At 36.9% G+C, this 18,322-nt stretch overlaps 2 protein-coding genes across 3 annotated transcripts in view; one reads left to right on the top strand and one right to left on the bottom strand.

Moving 5' to 3' along the window:
• The first annotated feature begins 2,043 nt into the window (after positions 1-2,043).
• On the top strand, positions 2,044-9,703 carry LOC113116428 (flotillin-1-like). 2 transcript variants are annotated; one of them, XM_026284590.1, is made up of 13 exons: positions 2,044-2,192; positions 2,923-2,977; positions 4,460-4,535; positions 5,397-5,487; positions 5,571-5,714; positions 5,828-5,947; positions 6,636-6,731; positions 6,830-6,982; positions 7,082-7,263; positions 7,391-7,436; positions 7,514-7,651; positions 7,729-7,893; positions 8,532-9,703. In XM_026284590.1, the coding sequence occupies exons 2-13, from the start codon at positions 2,935-2,937 to the stop codon at positions 8,553-8,555; spliced, it is 1,278 nt and encodes a 425-aa protein (XP_026140375.1). In that variant the 5' UTR covers positions 2,044-2,192; positions 2,923-2,934; the 3' UTR covers positions 8,556-9,703. The 2 variants fall into 2 exon arrangements, with proteins under 2 accessions (XP_026140375.1, XP_026140376.1); XM_026284591.1 differs by lacking the exon at positions 2,044-2,192 and adding an exon at positions 2,289-2,377.
• Positions 9,704-9,817: 114 nt separating this feature from the next.
• LOC113116425 (epithelial discoidin domain-containing receptor 1-like) overlaps positions 9,818-18,322 on the bottom strand; it is a 29,835-nt gene continuing 21,330 nt past the window's right edge. The window contains exons 12-19 of the mRNA XM_026284588.1: positions 18,046-18,247; positions 17,320-17,433; positions 15,478-15,773; positions 15,192-15,319; positions 14,156-14,353; positions 13,813-14,077; positions 12,585-12,734; positions 9,818-12,498 (exon numbers count right to left, since the gene is read on the bottom strand). Coding sequence (XP_026140373.1) covers positions 12,358-12,498; positions 12,585-12,734; positions 13,813-14,077; positions 14,156-14,353; positions 15,192-15,319; positions 15,478-15,773; positions 17,320-17,433; positions 18,046-18,247 — 1,494 coding nt within the window. The 3' untranslated portion in view covers positions 9,818-12,357. The remainder of the gene's footprint in view (positions 12,499-12,584; positions 12,735-13,812; positions 14,078-14,155; positions 14,354-15,191; positions 15,320-15,477; positions 15,774-17,319; positions 17,434-18,045; positions 18,248-18,322) is intronic.

Raw genomic sequence — 18,322 nt, forward strand, 5'->3', positions numbered from 1 at the left:
CGCACTGGTCCTGACAGCTGTTTAAAGGGCTCGTGACACTGATAACGGGGTAGTCATGGTCATTACTGAGAGCGCTGCTGTTCACATCGGATCCGCCACACCCGGTGCATTGTGAAGAATGAGAGAAAGAAAGAGGACAGACCCCCGTTCCCCAACACTGCTCTAATATACAGACAAAGAGATGTATAGTTGGAGTCTGCGGAATTAGAGCATCGTTTATTTTAGAGAAATAGCAATACAGACCGTGTTCAAGAAACAGTGGGAATGAATGAGGAGTGGGGTCCGCATATTTTGGGCGTGAATAAAAGGGGGTTCTGATGAGGGGAAAAAGACAAAGCAGTGCAATGGAAAAAAGATTATTGTCTACAAAACTGCTCAAAGTGTTGTTATAGTCTGATGTAGCTATTATTAATAACCTCTGGTTGCAAAGCAGAATAAAAAAGACATGTTCTGCAATATATGCTTTAAGGAAACAGTAGGAAGATCAAATAGTAAAATTTTAGATTAGATAAAGACTTTGAACTAGAATAACACTGGAATTCTGTACAAATAGTGGATTCATTGTTGCATTCTGAGACTCTTGTAACGTTACTGTTAGATGCTTAATATAAATGACTCTTCGATGACTTTATTAAATGACTTTATACTCTGTTCTTACCTTGGCACCGATTTGGTTTCCGCACTGACCGGCCTGGATGTGAACAATCTCCCTCATTGTTAGATATTGTGTGAGAAGTTCTCCAATAAATCTGGAAACTAACGGCGAGTCTCAACAATCATTTGGAGAAGCCGGACAAAGGCTTTATATTCCTGGACTGTCTCCAGAACGAGGCTGGAGTAGTGGTGGGCGGGGCACTACTGGATGTTGAGGCGGGGATTGGAGCGCAGACCGGAAGTATATAGGGAGTGCCAACAAGGATTGTAGAAAAAAAATGAGAAAAGTCTGCTGGTTGTGTCTTTCTAAGATTTTCTAGTCACACTTTTAAAGCAAATCTCTTTACTGACCAATGCTTTTACTTCCGTTTGATTTGTATCTTTACTAGACAAAATGTGCCATTGAACAATTGCTTTTCTATGAAAATACGGTAAAACATTTAGCTTCATTTACATTTCAATGTAGTAATTTAACAGAAGCCTTTATCCAAGCGGCTTACAAATGAGGACAATAGAAGCAATACGCTTATGATAGTCAAAATTATTGTGTATAAATATGTTGTGCATTATTGTTTAGTTTTTTGTTTGATATTAATTAATAAAGTTGAACCACTATTTTCTTTATGGATACAAATGGGGACAATGATTAATATACATTGACTAGTATACAGCATAACAGAAGGGAATTGTCTTAAGCTCGCTGCACTGACAAAACAATATGAGCTGATAAAAGAACAGAGACAGTGAAAGAGAGACTGCAGACTTCATTAAGTAACTAAAATATATAAGAAAAATAACCTGTTATGTGGTAAACATATGTTCCTTCCTTAGTAGCCCACTATGGACTTCTCTCATTTACAAATTAATAATAATTTTCTCGTTTTATGTCGTAAATAGAGATTCATTTTCTACCCACTAGTTTGCAAAACATAATAAGAAAAATCATCCGATCAGACATAATGATCAATCATTGTCAACAAGACGAAATGATGAGATACTAAGTCAAAACTTATTAAACTTATGTGAAAATTATTAAATATAAAGTCATAGCTACGACATACTTATGACACATAAAAAAATCGACTTTAGATAAGTATTACTTTCTATTATAGTAGCTATGCCATAATATTTACATAATTATGATTTAGAATCTCATAATTACGATATGACTTTCTAAGTCACACACATTTAAGCATGATTTTGGAAGGATGAATTGGACCAGAGACAGTTGGACGTATTTGTTTAGATGTCTAAGAGCAAACTAATGGAAGTCTCTTATTCCTGAGTTTACAGCAAAGATCATTCTTCCTACTACTATGACCTTCGTAAAGCCTACCTAGGCTGCATTTTGCGTATCTCGAGGTGTAGTGACCGGGAGCTCACTAGTTTTGAGACACCGCCTGAGAGTGTTGTGAATGGGCGTGGCCGAGTTTGTGTGCCCTGATTACGACGAGCATTCTTGCGAGCTTTTGCCGTTGACACAAAGTGAGATAATCTGAGCCGTATTTACTTCGTTTTTAACGAAACATCAGCTATCGGTAAGAACATATGGGCTTATTCTAAATAACACCAAGTTTCTAAAATTGTAATTCTCAACACCAAAGTAAACTTTAGTCGCTTTAAAAACAGCATAGCCGCTGCTAAGTAGCAGCTAAGCATTTCCTGTTCTGTCGCAAGCTACATTACCGTTCGTGCCTCTAAACACGGATTGTACTATCTCACGGTTTGTTATTGCTTGTGTTTTCAGTCCTGTTTTATCGCGAGAGACAATTTTATTTATCGTCGAGGGTTATTGTTCATTATGTCATAAGATGCATGTTGGATTTAATCGTTTAGCGTTTACAGTAACTTTAAATATTAGTTTTTTAATATTTAGATTCAGTACTTTATAATTGTGTCGCTTATATGGGAATAGTTTTATATAAAGATTTGTAACTTTTTTTTTTATTTCAATGCGTATTGTTTAATATTTTATATTTTTGAAGTTTTACATATTCGATATAAACTAATCTACTGCGTAGCATGATCTCTTCTACCGTAAAGTGATTTTTAATAGTTTTCGATTGGTGAATAGGTCCTTGATTTGAAAGTAAACAAATCTGTAGTTGATTTAAAGAACATACTAAAATGAGAGACATGAATTAGAACATATTTCACAGAACTCTTTAGTGCAGTCTGTGTTTATTCAGATGTCGTATCTAAAATATTCCAAACATGGGTTGATCCAGTGACTGATGCCTTTTAAATACTGCTGCTTTCTTTCTTCAGATCTAATTCGTGATGTTTTACACCTGTGGTCCCAATGAGGCGATGGTGGTCTCAGGTATGCTACATCTGTTGGACTTTACTACAGAGCTATGTCAGTTATGCATATAAATACACACTTAAAACTCCTCTTTCGGGTTAGATATGATAAGAGAGAATTTTAGATTAAAGCAGCTGTTGATTGAACCAGATAGCTTGTATGAGACTTTTAAAAGAAACTGTGAAGTTCTGTAATTATCATACAGAGCATTGCTTTTGTGCTACATTCTTTTCTTATACAATGTCCAATGCAGAACTGGTTTCAGCTATTCATGTGACTTTCATTCACGGGTCAAAACAGACACAAAGTTCATTGTAATGGTTGTGATTTTTCTGTGTAGATAAATGTCAGTGGTTACACATTAAGATTACTTTAATGCTCAGGGGAAAAAAACCCAGAAGGCTCACATTTACTACAACAAGGTTAATTCAGTCAAACCACACTGTACAGAGGGGCAGAAATAAGTCAGCAGCTTGATTATGTCTCTGTCTCCCTCCTTCTCTCTGGAAACAGTCGCCAGACACGCGATGGCAGGAAGTGGGTTAACCAGTGTCTTTACTAATGTTGGAAATCCTGCACGGGATTGACCACGCTTTTTAAATGGAGAAACATTTTGTGCCGTAATTTCTGAAATGTGTGTGGGTGGATTTGTGTGGATTTCCAGCAATGTAATGTTATCATGACACAGGTTCCTCTGCTGTTAAAACTAGAAGTGTGGACTGATAGTAGAAGTGATCATTTGTACAGTGGTTGCCAGTTATTTTAATAGGAATTGTCCTTTTTTATGTTATAAAATTAGTAAAAGTAAAATGTCTACTGTGATGGTGCAGCTGAATTTTTTAATTTTCACGTCAGTCTTCTGTCACAATCCTAAAATGCTGATGTGCTACTTACTATTTTTGTGCTACTCATTCTTTTTGTATTATTGCTGATTAAATGTATTTTAATTTATTTAAATATATTATAATTTATTTTTAAAAGATCCTACAGACTCAACCTTTTATTTAATAAATATAAAACAAATAAAATAAATATTAAACAAAAATATAGTTTCATGACCAGTGATAAATATTAAGTATATTGTTAATCTGTATATTTCTACTGGTAGATATTGGTTATTTAATCATGCGTCCCCCTATATTACCTTCAGGCGATGATCGCATAATTTTTAATAACACTTTAATTAATTATAATGATTAAATTTTCTAATAATTTATTTAGACAAAATAGTATTAAACTGTATTATCGACCATTTATCATTTACCAGCCATAACGTAAAAATAATGATAGATTTTATCCTAATTTAGCTGTCTCTGTCAGAATTGTAATATAAGAGTGTCTGTATTATTGTTACAGTAAATTAAATTACTGATGCATAAAGATTCTTCATTTTGGATCTAGCTCCAACCCCTACCCAGTGAATTTCCACTAAGTATGTTTTCAATCAAGTCTTGACACTTTATACCAGCAGACAGAATCTCTTTATGTTGTCTTTTTCAGGATGTGGCCGCTCTCCTCCTCTATTGATTGCTGGTGGAAGAGTGTTTGTTTTTCCCTGTGTTCAGCAAATCCAGCGGTACGTATAGAATTACAACAGAAGACGGATTATTAGAACATGTTAGTGCAAGAACACACGTGCATAGAAACCATTCTGTTTAATCAGATGCTGCAGTGCGAGTCACTAATGTAATTCCAGTAAAGACCGGGAGTCTCAGCCCTCATGAATGATGGGAATAAGAACAAGAGGTGGCCTCTGTGAGCAATAGAAACTCCACTTGTGTTTACATTCCTCTTCACAAATATTAATGCATCACTTAGTCCTCAAAGAATACTTTCTTCACTGCGGATCACTGTAGTAGTTTGTAGATTACTGCGGATGTATTTGCCTTAGCTCCACAAAGTCTGCTGATGATTTGATTACTGTACATCAGCAGACACATCTGTGAGGTCATGCTCAGCCATCCATGTGCAGAACTAGGTGTGGGTGTGGCTTAATTTGTGGGCGTGGCTATCTAGTTTGCCCAGATGCCCACATAATGGGGGACAATAGATATGTTTGGTTATGGAGGCTTGTATTAAGGGTAATTCCAAGAAAAAGTCAAAAAAATGTTGTTCACTCAGTTCTGAGAAAGAAAAGTCGGGATTATGAGAAATAAAAATAAAACAAATCTTTTTTTGTTTTTTATTTTGTGGCAGAGAATTCTGAGAATTCACAGCAAAAAGTAGGAATTGCCAGGAAAAAAAATAAATTTAACTAAAAGATAAAAAGTCAAAATCTTTTTTTTTTTTTTTTTTTTTATCCGTGATGGAAACAGGCTTCCATATTCGTGAAACCTGTTTGGGTGATCACATTTTTTGCATATATATATTAAAAAAAAAAAAAAAAAAAAAAAAAGCTTTATGACTACTTTCCCTCTCGTTTTTTGTTTGCTCCCAGGATCTCTCTCAATACTCTGACTCTGAATGTGAAGAGTGACAAGGTCTACACCAGACATGGAGTACCGATCTCAGTGACAGGCATTGCCCAGGTTAGAGAGAGACACATTTTACACTCATCTGTAGAACATAACATAGTACATTCTGTAAGCGCCGCTGCTCATGTGTTCTGCAGGTGAAGATCCAGGGTCAGAATAAAGAAATGCTGGCCGCAGCCTGTCAGATGTTCATGGGGAAGTCCGAGGGTGAGATTGCTAATATTGCCCTAGAGACCCTTGAGGGACATCAGAGAGCCATCATCGCCCACCTGACTGTGGAGGTACTGCTGTTTCAAAGAGATGAAAGAAGCAAGCTTTTACAAGGGTTTTAGTGCTGTTAGTTGATTATTTGTTATTTATTCTCTATACAATCTCTCTCTCTTTCTCTCTGTAGGAGATCTATCAGGACCGTAAAAAGTTCTCTGATCAGGTCTTTAAGGTGGCTTCCTCTGATCTGGTCAACATGGGGATCGGTGTGGTCAGCTACACGCTCAAAGATGTGCACGATGATCAGGTGACTTTAGTCATGCGCCACACACGCTAACATACACTACCATTCAAATGCTTGCAGTCATTGTGAGTGTTTTTGGTTTGTTTTTGAAAGAAGGCTTTCATGGTCGTTTGACAACAGAATAATAAAACAATAGTATTGTGAAGTTTTATTACAATTTAAAGAACTGTTTTAATTTAAATATTTTAAAATGTAATTTATATGTGTAAAGGCAAGGCTGAATTATCGGCCGCTCTGAAGCTCCAGTCTAGTAATGCATAGACCGTTTGAACTCACAGCTTTTATCTGAAATAGATCTTTTGTAACATCATAAGCATCTTTTATGTCACTTTTTATGTGTTTAATGAGTCCTTTCTAAATGAATATACTAAAAAATAAATTCATGACCTCAAACTTTTTAAAAGGTAGCATATCCACCTTTATCTTCAACGTGGAAGTAAGACCATAGGTGAGACTTCCTCTTCATAAGCTGCTATAGGGAAATAACAAGAAGTATAACAACGGTAAAACTGTTTGAACTACACACCAGTGTGTTCATATTTGAGATAATACATTAAAATAACGTGGTATTCATACAAAGCAGCAAAAAAAATTTGGTACAGCTAAAAATAGAAAAAAAAACCAGAAGAAAAAGGTGGATAATCGTGATAATATGTGTATATGTATATCACTCACCCGGACTTCCTTTCAGAATTATCTAAGCTCGCTGGGTAAAGCTCGAACTGCTCAGGTGCAAAGAGACGCTCGTATCGGTGAAGCTCAGTTCAAGAGGGATGCCGTCATCAAGGTGAAGTTTGACACATTTCTGTCATTTTGGTTGTATGAACATTGGTGTGCTGGATAAAACTATGGTAAAACTGTAAATGTCCTTGTTTGTGTATGTAGGAGGCTCATGCCATGCAGGAGAAGATCTCTGCTCAGTATAAGAATGAGATTGAGATGGCTAAAGCCCAGAGAGACTATGAGCTGAAGAAAGCCGCCTATGATATTGAGGTCAACACCAAGAAGGCGGAGTCTGAAATGGCCTATCAGCTTCAGGTAGCTAATGATGTTTAACTTGGTTTTCAGCTGGTAGTATGAGGGTTGCCCGTTTCACTGCAAATGTCTGACATATTTACTCACCGTCATCTGTATTAGGTGGCCAAGACAAAGCAGTGTATCGAGGAGGAGAAGATGCAGGTCCAGGTTGTGGAGCGTACGCAGCAGATCACTCTACAGGAGCAGGAGATCACCCGCAGGGAAAAGGAACTGGAGGCCAAAGTCTGGAAACCAGCCGAGGCCGAGAGATACCGCATCGAGAAGATCGCCGAGGCAGAAAAGTGAGAACTGAGGGTCCAGAAGTTTTGCCGTTTTGTCTGATTTAACACACATCTGTGCTTTAGTGGAAGCAAATCGGAAGGACAGAACTTGGTATGATAAGCCGTTTAATGTTCTTTCATCTAACAGGCAGAAGCTGATAATGGAGGCCGAAGCTGAGGCAGAGGCCATCAGAGTGAGTTCATGAAGCTCTCCACACACTTTTCACATTAGATCCCACTCAACATTCATCTTTTCCTGCCTCTCTTTCAGATGAGGGGAGAAGCGGAGGCCTTTGCGATGGAGGCAAAGGGTCGGGCTGAAGCCGAGCAGATGGCCAAAAAAGCAGAGGCTTTTAAGCAGTACAAAGAGGGAGCCATGGTGGACATGCTGCTGGAGAAACTCCCACTGGTCAGTGCATCTAAACTCCTGCAAGTCAATAAATAAGTTCAATGAAGATTACTCAATAATGGCCTCCACTCTTCTAGATAGCAGAAGAGATCAGCAAGCCACTCTGTTCAGCCCAGAAGGTGACCATGGTGTCCAGCGGTGGGTCAGAAGTGGGCGCAGCTAAACTGACAGGAGAAGTTCTGGACATCATGAGCCGCCTGCCGAGCGCAGTGGAGAAACTGACTGGAGTCAACATCTCACAGGTGAGCCACGCTCACACTTCAGTGCTGGTATCAGGCTGGAGATCACATGAGCTGCGGCATCTGCATTCCCGTGACTAGTTTCCTCAGTTTGTTCTTGTTGCATCATCATTTGTCTCTTTCACAAGTCACCACCTGTCACCAAAAAGGAACTAAGAAAAATATTGGTCACACATCATTTAAGGTCCAATTCTCAATATTAATAAACCAATAGTTATGACTTTTGTCTCAATAAACTACTCATTTGCTGCTTATTAGTAGTAAGGCAGTTGCTAAGTTTAGATATTTGGTAGTATGCTCATGCAGAATATGTGCTTTATAAGTACAAATAAACAGCCAATATCTTAATAATGGCATGCTAATATACACACACACAGACAAACAGACACACACACACTAGTCTAGTTTAAAATAATAAAGGCATCTTAAAACTTAATGGCCAAATGAAAAGCACATTTAAATCCTTGTGACTTTTATTGTTGCCAAATTGTAATTGGCAAAATCTTCATAAATGAAGTTTCATGATTTATGCCCCTTAAGATTACATTTGAATACTTTAGAGATTGCGTAAAAATGGTTTTAGAGAAACACCTGTTTCTACTCCAGCCACACTAAATGTTAACTTCTCTTTTCTTGGCCAGGCTCTTGCATCCCGCATGGGCTAATGGAGTTCATGAAGAAGGAATCCGCTCTGATCGTGGATCTCAGCTCTTCCTGTCTTTGTGCATGCCCGTGTTTGTACTGAGCCTGGAACATTGAGGTCCTTTTTGTTTTTGTAATCCACCATTTGTAATATTCAGTTTTAATATGTTTTGTGAATTATTTTATCACATTATATGATACATTTGTAAGTTAGGTGAACTACATTATCTGCTCTAGAGCCTCTGTTGAAGGTGAATATTCAGGGAAGCAGGGCTGCTCTTTCTTTCTTTCTTTCTTTCTTTATTGAATAGTTTCTGTATTTCTGTCTGTCAGAGCCACACGCCTGTTGAGTCTGGTTCAGTTTCTTTCAAAACAAATTGCATTCAAGTCAAATCCGTGTAAATTCACCTGAGGTGCCTTGCTGAAGCCATAGTCCACATGCATGATGCCTTACCTCTGCAGACACTGAAATGTGATGATTATTCTTGCCATTTTAAGGTTTTATAATTTAATGGTCTGTTAAGAGTGGCACTAGAGTTTGCAGACACATATTGAATATTTTTTGTTACTGTCTGTGTGCTCAGTAGAGTGATTTATACAGCAAGTTGAAAAGTATGAGTAGGTGGAAAGTGGGTCAAGAAAAGAAACCCTTTGATTTTTTGAAGCTGATGAACAAACAGGAAAAAAGAAGAAGAGGAAACTGGTTTTCAACAAAGGCTGTAAACATGTCTCTGTGGCCACACAAACTCCAGTGAAGGCTGTTAGTGGTTTCATTTCTCATATCGGCTTACTGTTTTAGTTTAACCATGCTGCTGTGTACTTCACACTAAAATCAACTTAACATTACCAAAGGTAAACCTATGCATCTCCAGTTTGTGCCTCAAAGCTTTTTTTTTTTTTTTTTTTGACTTCCTCACTGAATCAACCTGCCCTGATTTTTTTTTTTCAGCAACAGGTACTGTGATCTGTCATGTAAAACTTCCTGGCCTTAATGACTATGTTCATCCAGAATATCCAATTTGTTTGTCAGTTTTTCCATTACTGTTTGTTCAGTGGTGATGGAAACTGAAGATCTACATAACCAGGCTGAGATTTATACATATTAACTATGTACTGTTTATTATAAACAACAATAAACTATTAGTGTGCGCTGTACTTTATAACTTTTCCATTTATGGCTCGGTGTGTGTTTTTAATGCTGTTGAGTATGAATGTGACAATGACATGCTATTTCAAATGAACAAATGGTGATTGAGAGTGAATGAAAACAAGCACCCGGTTTCACTTTTATTTGAAAAGGTTACTTTATTAAAACACCTACAAAAATAGACAACACAAGCAGCGAGTCTACAACAGAGACAGACAGACCCGATTAATAACAGATAGCAATATCAATGAAGAAAATTATGTCCCATGAAGTATTTACATTTTTCATTATTTATGAAACATGAATAGCTGAGGACAGAACATGCCCAAAACTATATTTATAAAAATACAATAACGGTTCAGGGCCTCAGTGTACCAAAAAAGGTTAAAGGTCATTCAATAAGCATAATCAGCATGGTTATATAACCATTTGGGAATCACATTTTTCTGTGTATTTTACAGTATACATGTTGCTCTCCACCCCTACACACACAGTCTTACTCTTAAATGAGGAAGAGGTGGCGTCACCACACCAGGTTCAAGTTAAATCTACAGTCGTCGCTTTAAGAGAGTTTCCTGCAAATGTCCTACAGGTTTACATAGTAAATTCAGGACAGATGCTTTGCTTATTTTTCTGTTCATCCAGTTCATTTCTCATTATATAGACACTTGACTTTGTCAAATTTATTAGTATAAATGTACGTCTGTGGCCATTCTGCTTGTTTTTTTCCCTCTCTTTCTCTCTCTAAATTCTTGCAGGTCCGGGCTCAAATTCAGATTTTTTTAATAGTGCATTGATAGCCAATTCCACACATTCCATCCAAAAGCCTCTTTAAATTCCACACAAAATAAACTGATGCACAGAAATTTGATGTGCATTCAGCTTACTCAAGTCAGTGCACACACTGGCAGTTCATTTCAAAAACCATATGCAATCATTTTCAGAGTCATCAAATAAATCACATTCACACAACACCCATTCACTCCAAGAACAATAACTATATTGGTGTCCAATATTTTCAAATTAATCATAAGCATGTTATGCAGATATTCTGCCACTTTAAAATGAGGTGGATTCTGATTGGCTGTCAATCAGCTGGGGATTTTTTTTTTTTTTAAGTGATTCCAATGACATTGTTCCTTTTTGCATCCTTAGTGAGAATGGGCCTTAAATAACAATTTCATTGGAATTACTTTCAAATTATGTTTTTTTTTTTTTTCTAGCTGATGGATGATAAAACATTGACAGCCAATAGCTTTTATTGAGTATTTAATGTGGAAGACAATAAAAACTGCAGCAAGTGCTTATAATAAACAAAACATTATCGTCTATTGGAGTGAATGCTATATAATTATTATTATGGTCATTGGTCGTTTTTGGTCTGAACAGGCCTTTTTAGTCAATGAAGGATGGAGTGACTAAATGTTGAGAGAACTGAGGAAAGGCGCGCTCAAACCTGTTTGTTACAAGCACAGGCTGCAACTTTAAATGCTTAACCCCCTTAAAGTAAGATTTTGACTGGCTTTCAATGTCATCAGTTGGAAAAAAATAACTCATTCTGAAAGCAATTCCCAGCATATTGTTTGTCTGTTGAGTGTGTTTCCTTGTTCTTACAGAATTATAACGATTATTAAAACTTTATAATTGTAGTTTTTGTCCATGTTGTGAACAGACCTTAAGGGACCATTTATGTGCAGACATACAGGGGTGGAGTCACAAAAATCCATTTTCTATTTCGGCTGAATTTGACAATATCATGTGTTTCACATATCAGCTATTGATGAACGTAATTATTTACATATCGTAAATAATTTCATGATGAATTACCCTCCACCACAGAAAAGACATGAAAAACTGGCTGATCCTCAATCCTCAGATTGTCTACATGACTACGAATGCTAGCAAAGTTAGACTCAATTTACTGATAAAAATGTTATTCACTATTTTCCCTTATTATGCAAGTAGAAAAAACTATTTCTGTATTTCTGCTATTGTGTGTTTAATATGCATAACTGTCAAATGTTTCCCTAAACGGACAGTTTGTAGAGCTGTGTGCTTTTGTGCTGCTATGAAACCCTCCACCAGTTCAGATGATTATGTTTCGAGATCTATTCAGTGTTCAGGGAATGAAGAGAGAGCTTTGATACAGGTTAGAGAACCCGGATTTAAGGTTCAGATGCCAAGCAACATTTGATCCCCAAATCAATCCCACATTATTCCCGTCAGGCCATCGTCACATTATTGGACCTCACAGAACACAAAAAACTTTAGTTTTACAGCAGGAAACATTTACAGAGAGGTTTCATTTTTAAAGTTCACACAGAAAATATAAGAGGCAGAATTATGTTTCAGGAAACAAAAAGAACCATATTTGTGGTGCATTCTGGGAGATTTGTGTCTCTGTGAAACTAAATACTGTGGAATAGTGATTAATAGAGGGAAAACGGCGAGGCTAAAACGATTTGGGGATGAAATGTTGCTTGAGGAGTTCAGGATTTCAGGATAAGGGGTGAGAAGCGGGTCATTTGTGGGGCACCGAACCTGCGGCTTTTATTTGCCCCAACGCACCCATCAAAAAAATGCACTAATTTACATAAGAGTGCTTAAAAACACACCACCAGTCTGTGGTCCATACACACTTTCTTATATTCATCTGCTTTTCATCTCTCTGTCACTTTCTAAACCATGTTCATGGCGTCTTCGGTGAGGAAGGAGTGAATGTACGCAAAGGAAGGCCGTAGTTTACAGTCTCTGTTCCAGCAGCTAAGCATCAGCTCATACAGACCCTGTGGGCACACAGCCGGGCGAGACAGGTACACCTGACCAGCAGAAAGAGAGAGAGAGAGAGCAAGTGAGATTGTGTCAGTGTTTCTCTTATGAGGTTTAATAAGTGTCAGCAACATACCTGTCTGCCCTGGTCTCTGAAAAACTCCCCTGCGTTGTCAATGACCTGTTCATCGGTCATGTGACTGTACGGCTGCTCCTGACACACACTCAGCATCTCCCATAGTGTCACGCCGAATGCCCACACGTCACTCGCCGTAGTGAACTTCCCCTACACACACACACACACGCATGCAGAACACCAGTATTATGTACATTGTGAGTTACTAAATCTGTATATGCATATGGCATGTTGTTTATTTGACTTTATTATATTCAGTGGGGTTCAAAAAGAAAGAAACATGATAAAATTATATTAACGATTTGTGACACTATGCATGCGAGCTCCTTTCTTCAGATAGAAATGTTTCAAAGATTTTTTATAAGAAATGTAAATGCTACTAAATATAAAATACGTAATTAAGTTTCAATTATACTTATGCAGAAAAAAAATTAAGCATTTTTACTAGTGATTGTAAACATTTGGGACCCATTACGTATATATTGTATTTGTAATTATTAATTAAAAAAAATTTTTTTTTTTAAATATGTTGTAATATATTTATTTACTAAAAGTTTTTAATGTTTATTTATGTCTGTAAATAAACATTAATGAATAAATATAAATTAACTTATTAAATTTGCTTCCCCATTTTAACCATAATAAAGACATATTCACTAGTTCTCTCAGATTTTTTATTTTTATAAAATTAATAAAATAATAAATATATATATATATATATATATATATATATATATATATATATATATATATATATATTTTATAAGTTATAATAAACAAGAATAAATTATATACATAATTATACTAACGCATAAAAATAAAACTATATACATATTTATTTTTCATTGATAAATAAAAAAGTAATTCAAAGTTAAATTATAATATTTACTTATTCTAAGATTATAAAAAATATTAATGAATAAATATTAATTAAGTAAAGGTCTCTTCATTATAAAATAAAGAAAAATATTATGGATTTTCACACTTTTTGGACCCCATTATATACTGTATTTATGCCTATTAATAAGTTATACTATAACTTTTATTTTATTTAATTGTATTTCTTTAATATAAGCTATAAAATATTAACCCTGACAATAGATATTATATACACCCACACCCACACATACAAACCTATACATCTATGAATCAAGCTAATAAATAAAAAAAGTTTGGCACTAATATTCTTGTATATTTTCATTTATTATAGCAAAGCTCTAGTTCTCACCATGAGGATGCACTCCCATGCCATCCAGCGAATAGGCAGCACAGCTCGTCCCTGTATCCTGTAGTAATCGCCAGCATAGAGGTTCCTGCTCATGCCAAAATCAGCGATCTTTATCTGGCGCTCCCCGCCGCGGTCCTCCCCCTCCCCCCTCTCTCCACCCACCAGGCAGTTCCTCGTCGCCAGGTCTCGGTGCACAAAGTTCAGAGACGACAAGAACTTCATTCCTGACGCGATCTGACTCGCCATGGAGATCAAAGCTGGGTAGCTGAGACAGAGAAAGACATTTACCCTTCCATGTATGTATTTCTATTACATAGTATCACTGCTCTGTGTGTTTGTGTACCTGATGGTTGGTGTGTTATGTGAAGGGCCGGTCTTGTCCAGCAGCACTCTGTGGGAGAGGTACTGATTGAGGTCGCCGCTCTCCATGTACTCTGTGACCATACACAACGGGTCGCTGCTTACACACACACCCAGCAGGCGGATTATGTTCAGATCCTTCAGGCGAGATAATATCTTCACCTCCTTCAGAAAATCATTCCTGTTGAAAGAAAAGCATGAAAAGAATTAGAGAGTGAAAAGAGAAGAGGAAAGGGAAAGGGAAAGGACAGAACATTAAAGGGAAAGTTCACCGAAAATTTCATTTACTCGCCCTCATGTTGTTCCAAACATGTATACGTTTTTTTTAAACACAAAAGATGCTGTTTTGAAGAATTCTAAAGAACCAAAGAGTTGTTGGCACCCACTGACTCCATAGTAGGGAAAGAAATACTATAGAAGTCAATGGGGGTCATCCAACAGTTTGATTTCCAGCATTCTTCAAAATATCTTCTTTTATGATTAACATATGAAAGAAATGACAATGATGACCATTTTCATTTTTTTGTGAACTATCCCTTTAGGATATAAAGTGTATGAAGAATTTGAGCTTGCTATAGTTTTATAAAATACACAGCAGGCATTGTTTTACAGGTGACAAACTTTTCCAACCAAATCTTAAAATTCTTTACAAAACATATGCAACAATAAGATAATACAACATCGTATGTCCCTCTATAATAATATATCTGGGTTTTTATTATTTGCACGATTAAACTTTTTAATTGCTCAAATGGCAGTTCATTGGGGCATTCAAAATTGCATCAAAATATTTTTTTAAAAGGTAACAAAAATGTTAAATAAAAACAAAATGAATACAAATTAATAAATCCTTTTTCATTCATTCGAAGTAACATTTGTCTTGTTAAAACTTGACTTGCATTGTAGATGGAGTAACATTTCAAAAACATCACAATATTTATTACAAAATATTTATAAACTATAATAATTATAATTATAATAATAATAATAATACATTTTATCAATAATAATTCAGTTACCTGGCATTTTTAGAGGCATCTGGTCTTAAAATCTTCACGGCCACCAGCAGAGGGCGCCCTTTCCTGACATTAAATGGGAACTCCAGGTTTGCGAGGTCCTGAGGGTTTTCAATCTCACACAGATGAACCTATCAGGAAGCATACAATAAATAGCTTGTTATACAGGAAACACTATTTTTAAAAAAAGACTGCTTTTGGCCACAAATGAAGGTTTTTGGAATAAATATTTCCTTAAAGCAAAAATAGGTGTTTTTATTTGTAATATTTTTGTAATACTAAATTATACCTCTCCAAATTGTCCTTCTCCCAGCTTTTCTTTGAATACAAGTCGTTCCCGTGGCAACTCGGGCAGCGGTGGACAATCTGTGGGCGTGGCTGAGAGGGCGGGGACTGCATATGTATTGTTACCACTAACCCCTTGCAGACTGATGATGTCAGCTTCTGCATAATGAGGAACACTTCCCCCGCCTCCGGAAGCTTCTCCATAATGAGCTGCTGACAGGCCAGGAGGCGGAGCTCCAGGGTAAGGAGGCGGTCCCTCCTGAATTGGTTGGCCTTTATCAACCAGATCAATAGTACATGCTGAGAGAGAAAAAATGTAGAGAGGAAAACCTTAGAATAGAGAGCTAATCAGCCTTATGACATAATACTAATGAGTAATTATGAACCACACACATGCTCTAAAACACTCACATACACTGGAGAGGACACATCATGTACACGCATACTGTGAAAACACTAACATACTGCTGTGGGCTCATGCTACCTCTTTCCTGACAAAATGATTAACTACCTTTAAGGTTTTTTTTTTTTTTGGCCCTGTAGACTTAGAAAACAAACTCTTACTTTTGCTCTCGCTAATATGTCCACTGACAATATGAAACGGCCGATATACTACTTTTTGGGGTCAGTAAAATTTTCTTTTGAAAGAAATGAATAATTCTGGTTCAGCAAGCACAAACATTTGATTGATGGTGGGATTCTGAAATAGTGTGATATTAAAATAATCTGTTAAATAAATGCTCTTCTTTAGAATATCCTGTTCATCAAACAATCTGGTTGCCACGTCTATATTAAAGGGATAGTTCACCCCAAAATAACAATCTGCTCTTAATTTACTCACCCTCATGCCATCCAAGATAGCTGACTTTCTTTCTAGTAAATGTTCCTTACTGTTTTACTGAATAAAAACACAACAACAACTACATATTGGATGGGCTAAGTGGGAGTGAATTTCAAACATATTTTTTTGGGTGAACAATCTCTTTAAGCAACACAACTGATTCAGTGCTGTGAATAAAACTGCAGCTTAAGAACCAAATCATCATATTAGAATGATTTCAGCTTTGCCATGACTGGAATAAATCACATTTAAAATGTAGCTATTTTAAATTGTAATAATGTTGCATAATATTTCTGTTTTAATGTATTTTTGAGATAAGCATTAGACAAAGTATATTATGGATTGTGTTTAATACCATTTTGTGGTGGAAATGATTCAACCCTAAAAAATAGAAGTCAATATCTAAATAGGCTTAATTTCCCAAATTTTTTTTTATCATAAAAGATAATTTAATACAATTATAGTTTTATTAGAAATTAGACAAAAATGAGTTTGTCATTTTGTTTTCTTCATACACCACTTTAAGCATTTCACTGGCTGTGCCTCCTGGGTAAATGTTATTTGCAAAAATATTTCTGAAAAGTTGAGTTTGAGAGGTTTTTCTTACTTAATAATTAATGTTTATTCCATTCATCATACTAGTTTTAAACATGCCGATTCATTTTTGTGGTGGATTTTCATATTGCAATATTGAAGGATTACATCTGGAACAAGAGTAAACCACTACAAATTTCCAAGACTATTTTAAACGTGCCCTTCAAATAACAAAATATTCAATTTAAAATATTTTTGTTTTAATAAAAATCAACCCCAGAGACATAAAAGTCCAAGAAACACACTTAAAAAACACCTTTTATGAATGTTTAATATCCTCTGTGCTGTTCTGGGGCCATTATATCACTCTAACCATTACCTTTAGGACTTCAGGGGACTTGTAACTGTTCACTGGGGAGGACACCACCCCTTGCCCCTTTCTTAGGGCAAAATAAACCCCCTCTCTCTTACCCTGGGACAGGTTTTGGGGCTTTTCTTGCTGGCTGTGGCAGTTTGTCAGCCTGTTGGGGCCGTGTGTCAGGTCAGACAGGAGGAGATGATATGCTGGGTTGTTTAACAGCAGTGCTAAGAGGACACACACACACACAAATCCCACGGACACACGAGTCCACGAAGGGCACGACAGTGTGAGCGGTCACCAGACGACAAAAAATGACACGAAACGGCACAATCACAATCAAACCACAACACAACACGACACAACACGAGACGACACAACAACAAAACACAAACAACAGGGCCGTTAAGGGGTGACAGAGCAAACCAGTTACATGTGAGATGCACAAACACAGCAGGCAGTGTTATCATTGATAATGACGCAGGCTGTTAATCATCTCTTCATTGGTCAGTCCATTATGAGAGATTCATTTATGTTAATTAATATACAAAAACAATCACACAATCATTAAAAAATGAAGTATCATGAAAGCAACTATGGAAGGAAAAACAGGAACCTTTGAGTACAAGTGGGGTATGAGTGAAATAAAATCTCCCTCCCTCCTCTCTCTGTCAGATAGTACAGTGGCTCTTTGTGTTTGGGTTGTGGATTGTCTTAAAGTACTTTTTCTGATGTGGTTTTGGCAGTGCTGTTCACTCTCCTTGGTGACCCGGGCTTCTGTGCACTTACTGAGTGAGGTATGTGAATGCAGAGTGTGTGTGTGTGTGTGTGTGTGTCACCTGTGCTGTCACGTTGCTCCCGGGGCCGCAGTACAGTGCTGGGCTCCTGGTATTCTCCCTCGCGGCCCCGGTCGTCGGGGAAGGTGTGTATGCGCTGGTAGCGGCTGGAGTATGTGTGGGTGTTAGTGTTGTTGATCACCACGTTGTCCAACGGAACCGAAAGATGAACCCGCAGCTCGTCGTTGGAGAGGCTCCCTTGGGCCTGGATATAAGGAGATTAAAGCCATGAAATCTAATTTGGCATTTCGTCCATGTCTGTTAGCATTTTGTCTGTCTG

The sequence above is a fragment of the Carassius auratus genome, chromosome 16 (genome assembly GCF_003368295.1).
Source record: "Carassius auratus strain Wakin chromosome 16, ASM336829v1, whole genome shotgun sequence".
NCBI classification, from domain to species: domain Eukaryota; kingdom Metazoa; phylum Chordata; class Actinopteri; order Cypriniformes; family Cyprinidae; genus Carassius; species Carassius auratus.

Excerpts from the sequence above, each read along its gene's own strand:
- LOC113116428 (XM_026284590.1), top strand. The coding sequence starts at position 2,935 with ATGTTTTACACCTGTGGTCCCAATGAGGCGATGGTGGTCTCAG. Across the intron at positions 2,978-4,459 it reads TGAGGCGATGGTGGTCTCAG|GATGTGGCCGCTCTCCTCCT; the intron begins GTATGCTACATC and ends TGTCTTTTTCAG. Across the intron at positions 4,536-5,396 it reads TGTGTTCAGCAAATCCAGCG|GATCTCTCTCAATACTCTGA; the intron begins GTACGTATAGAA and ends GTTTGCTCCCAG.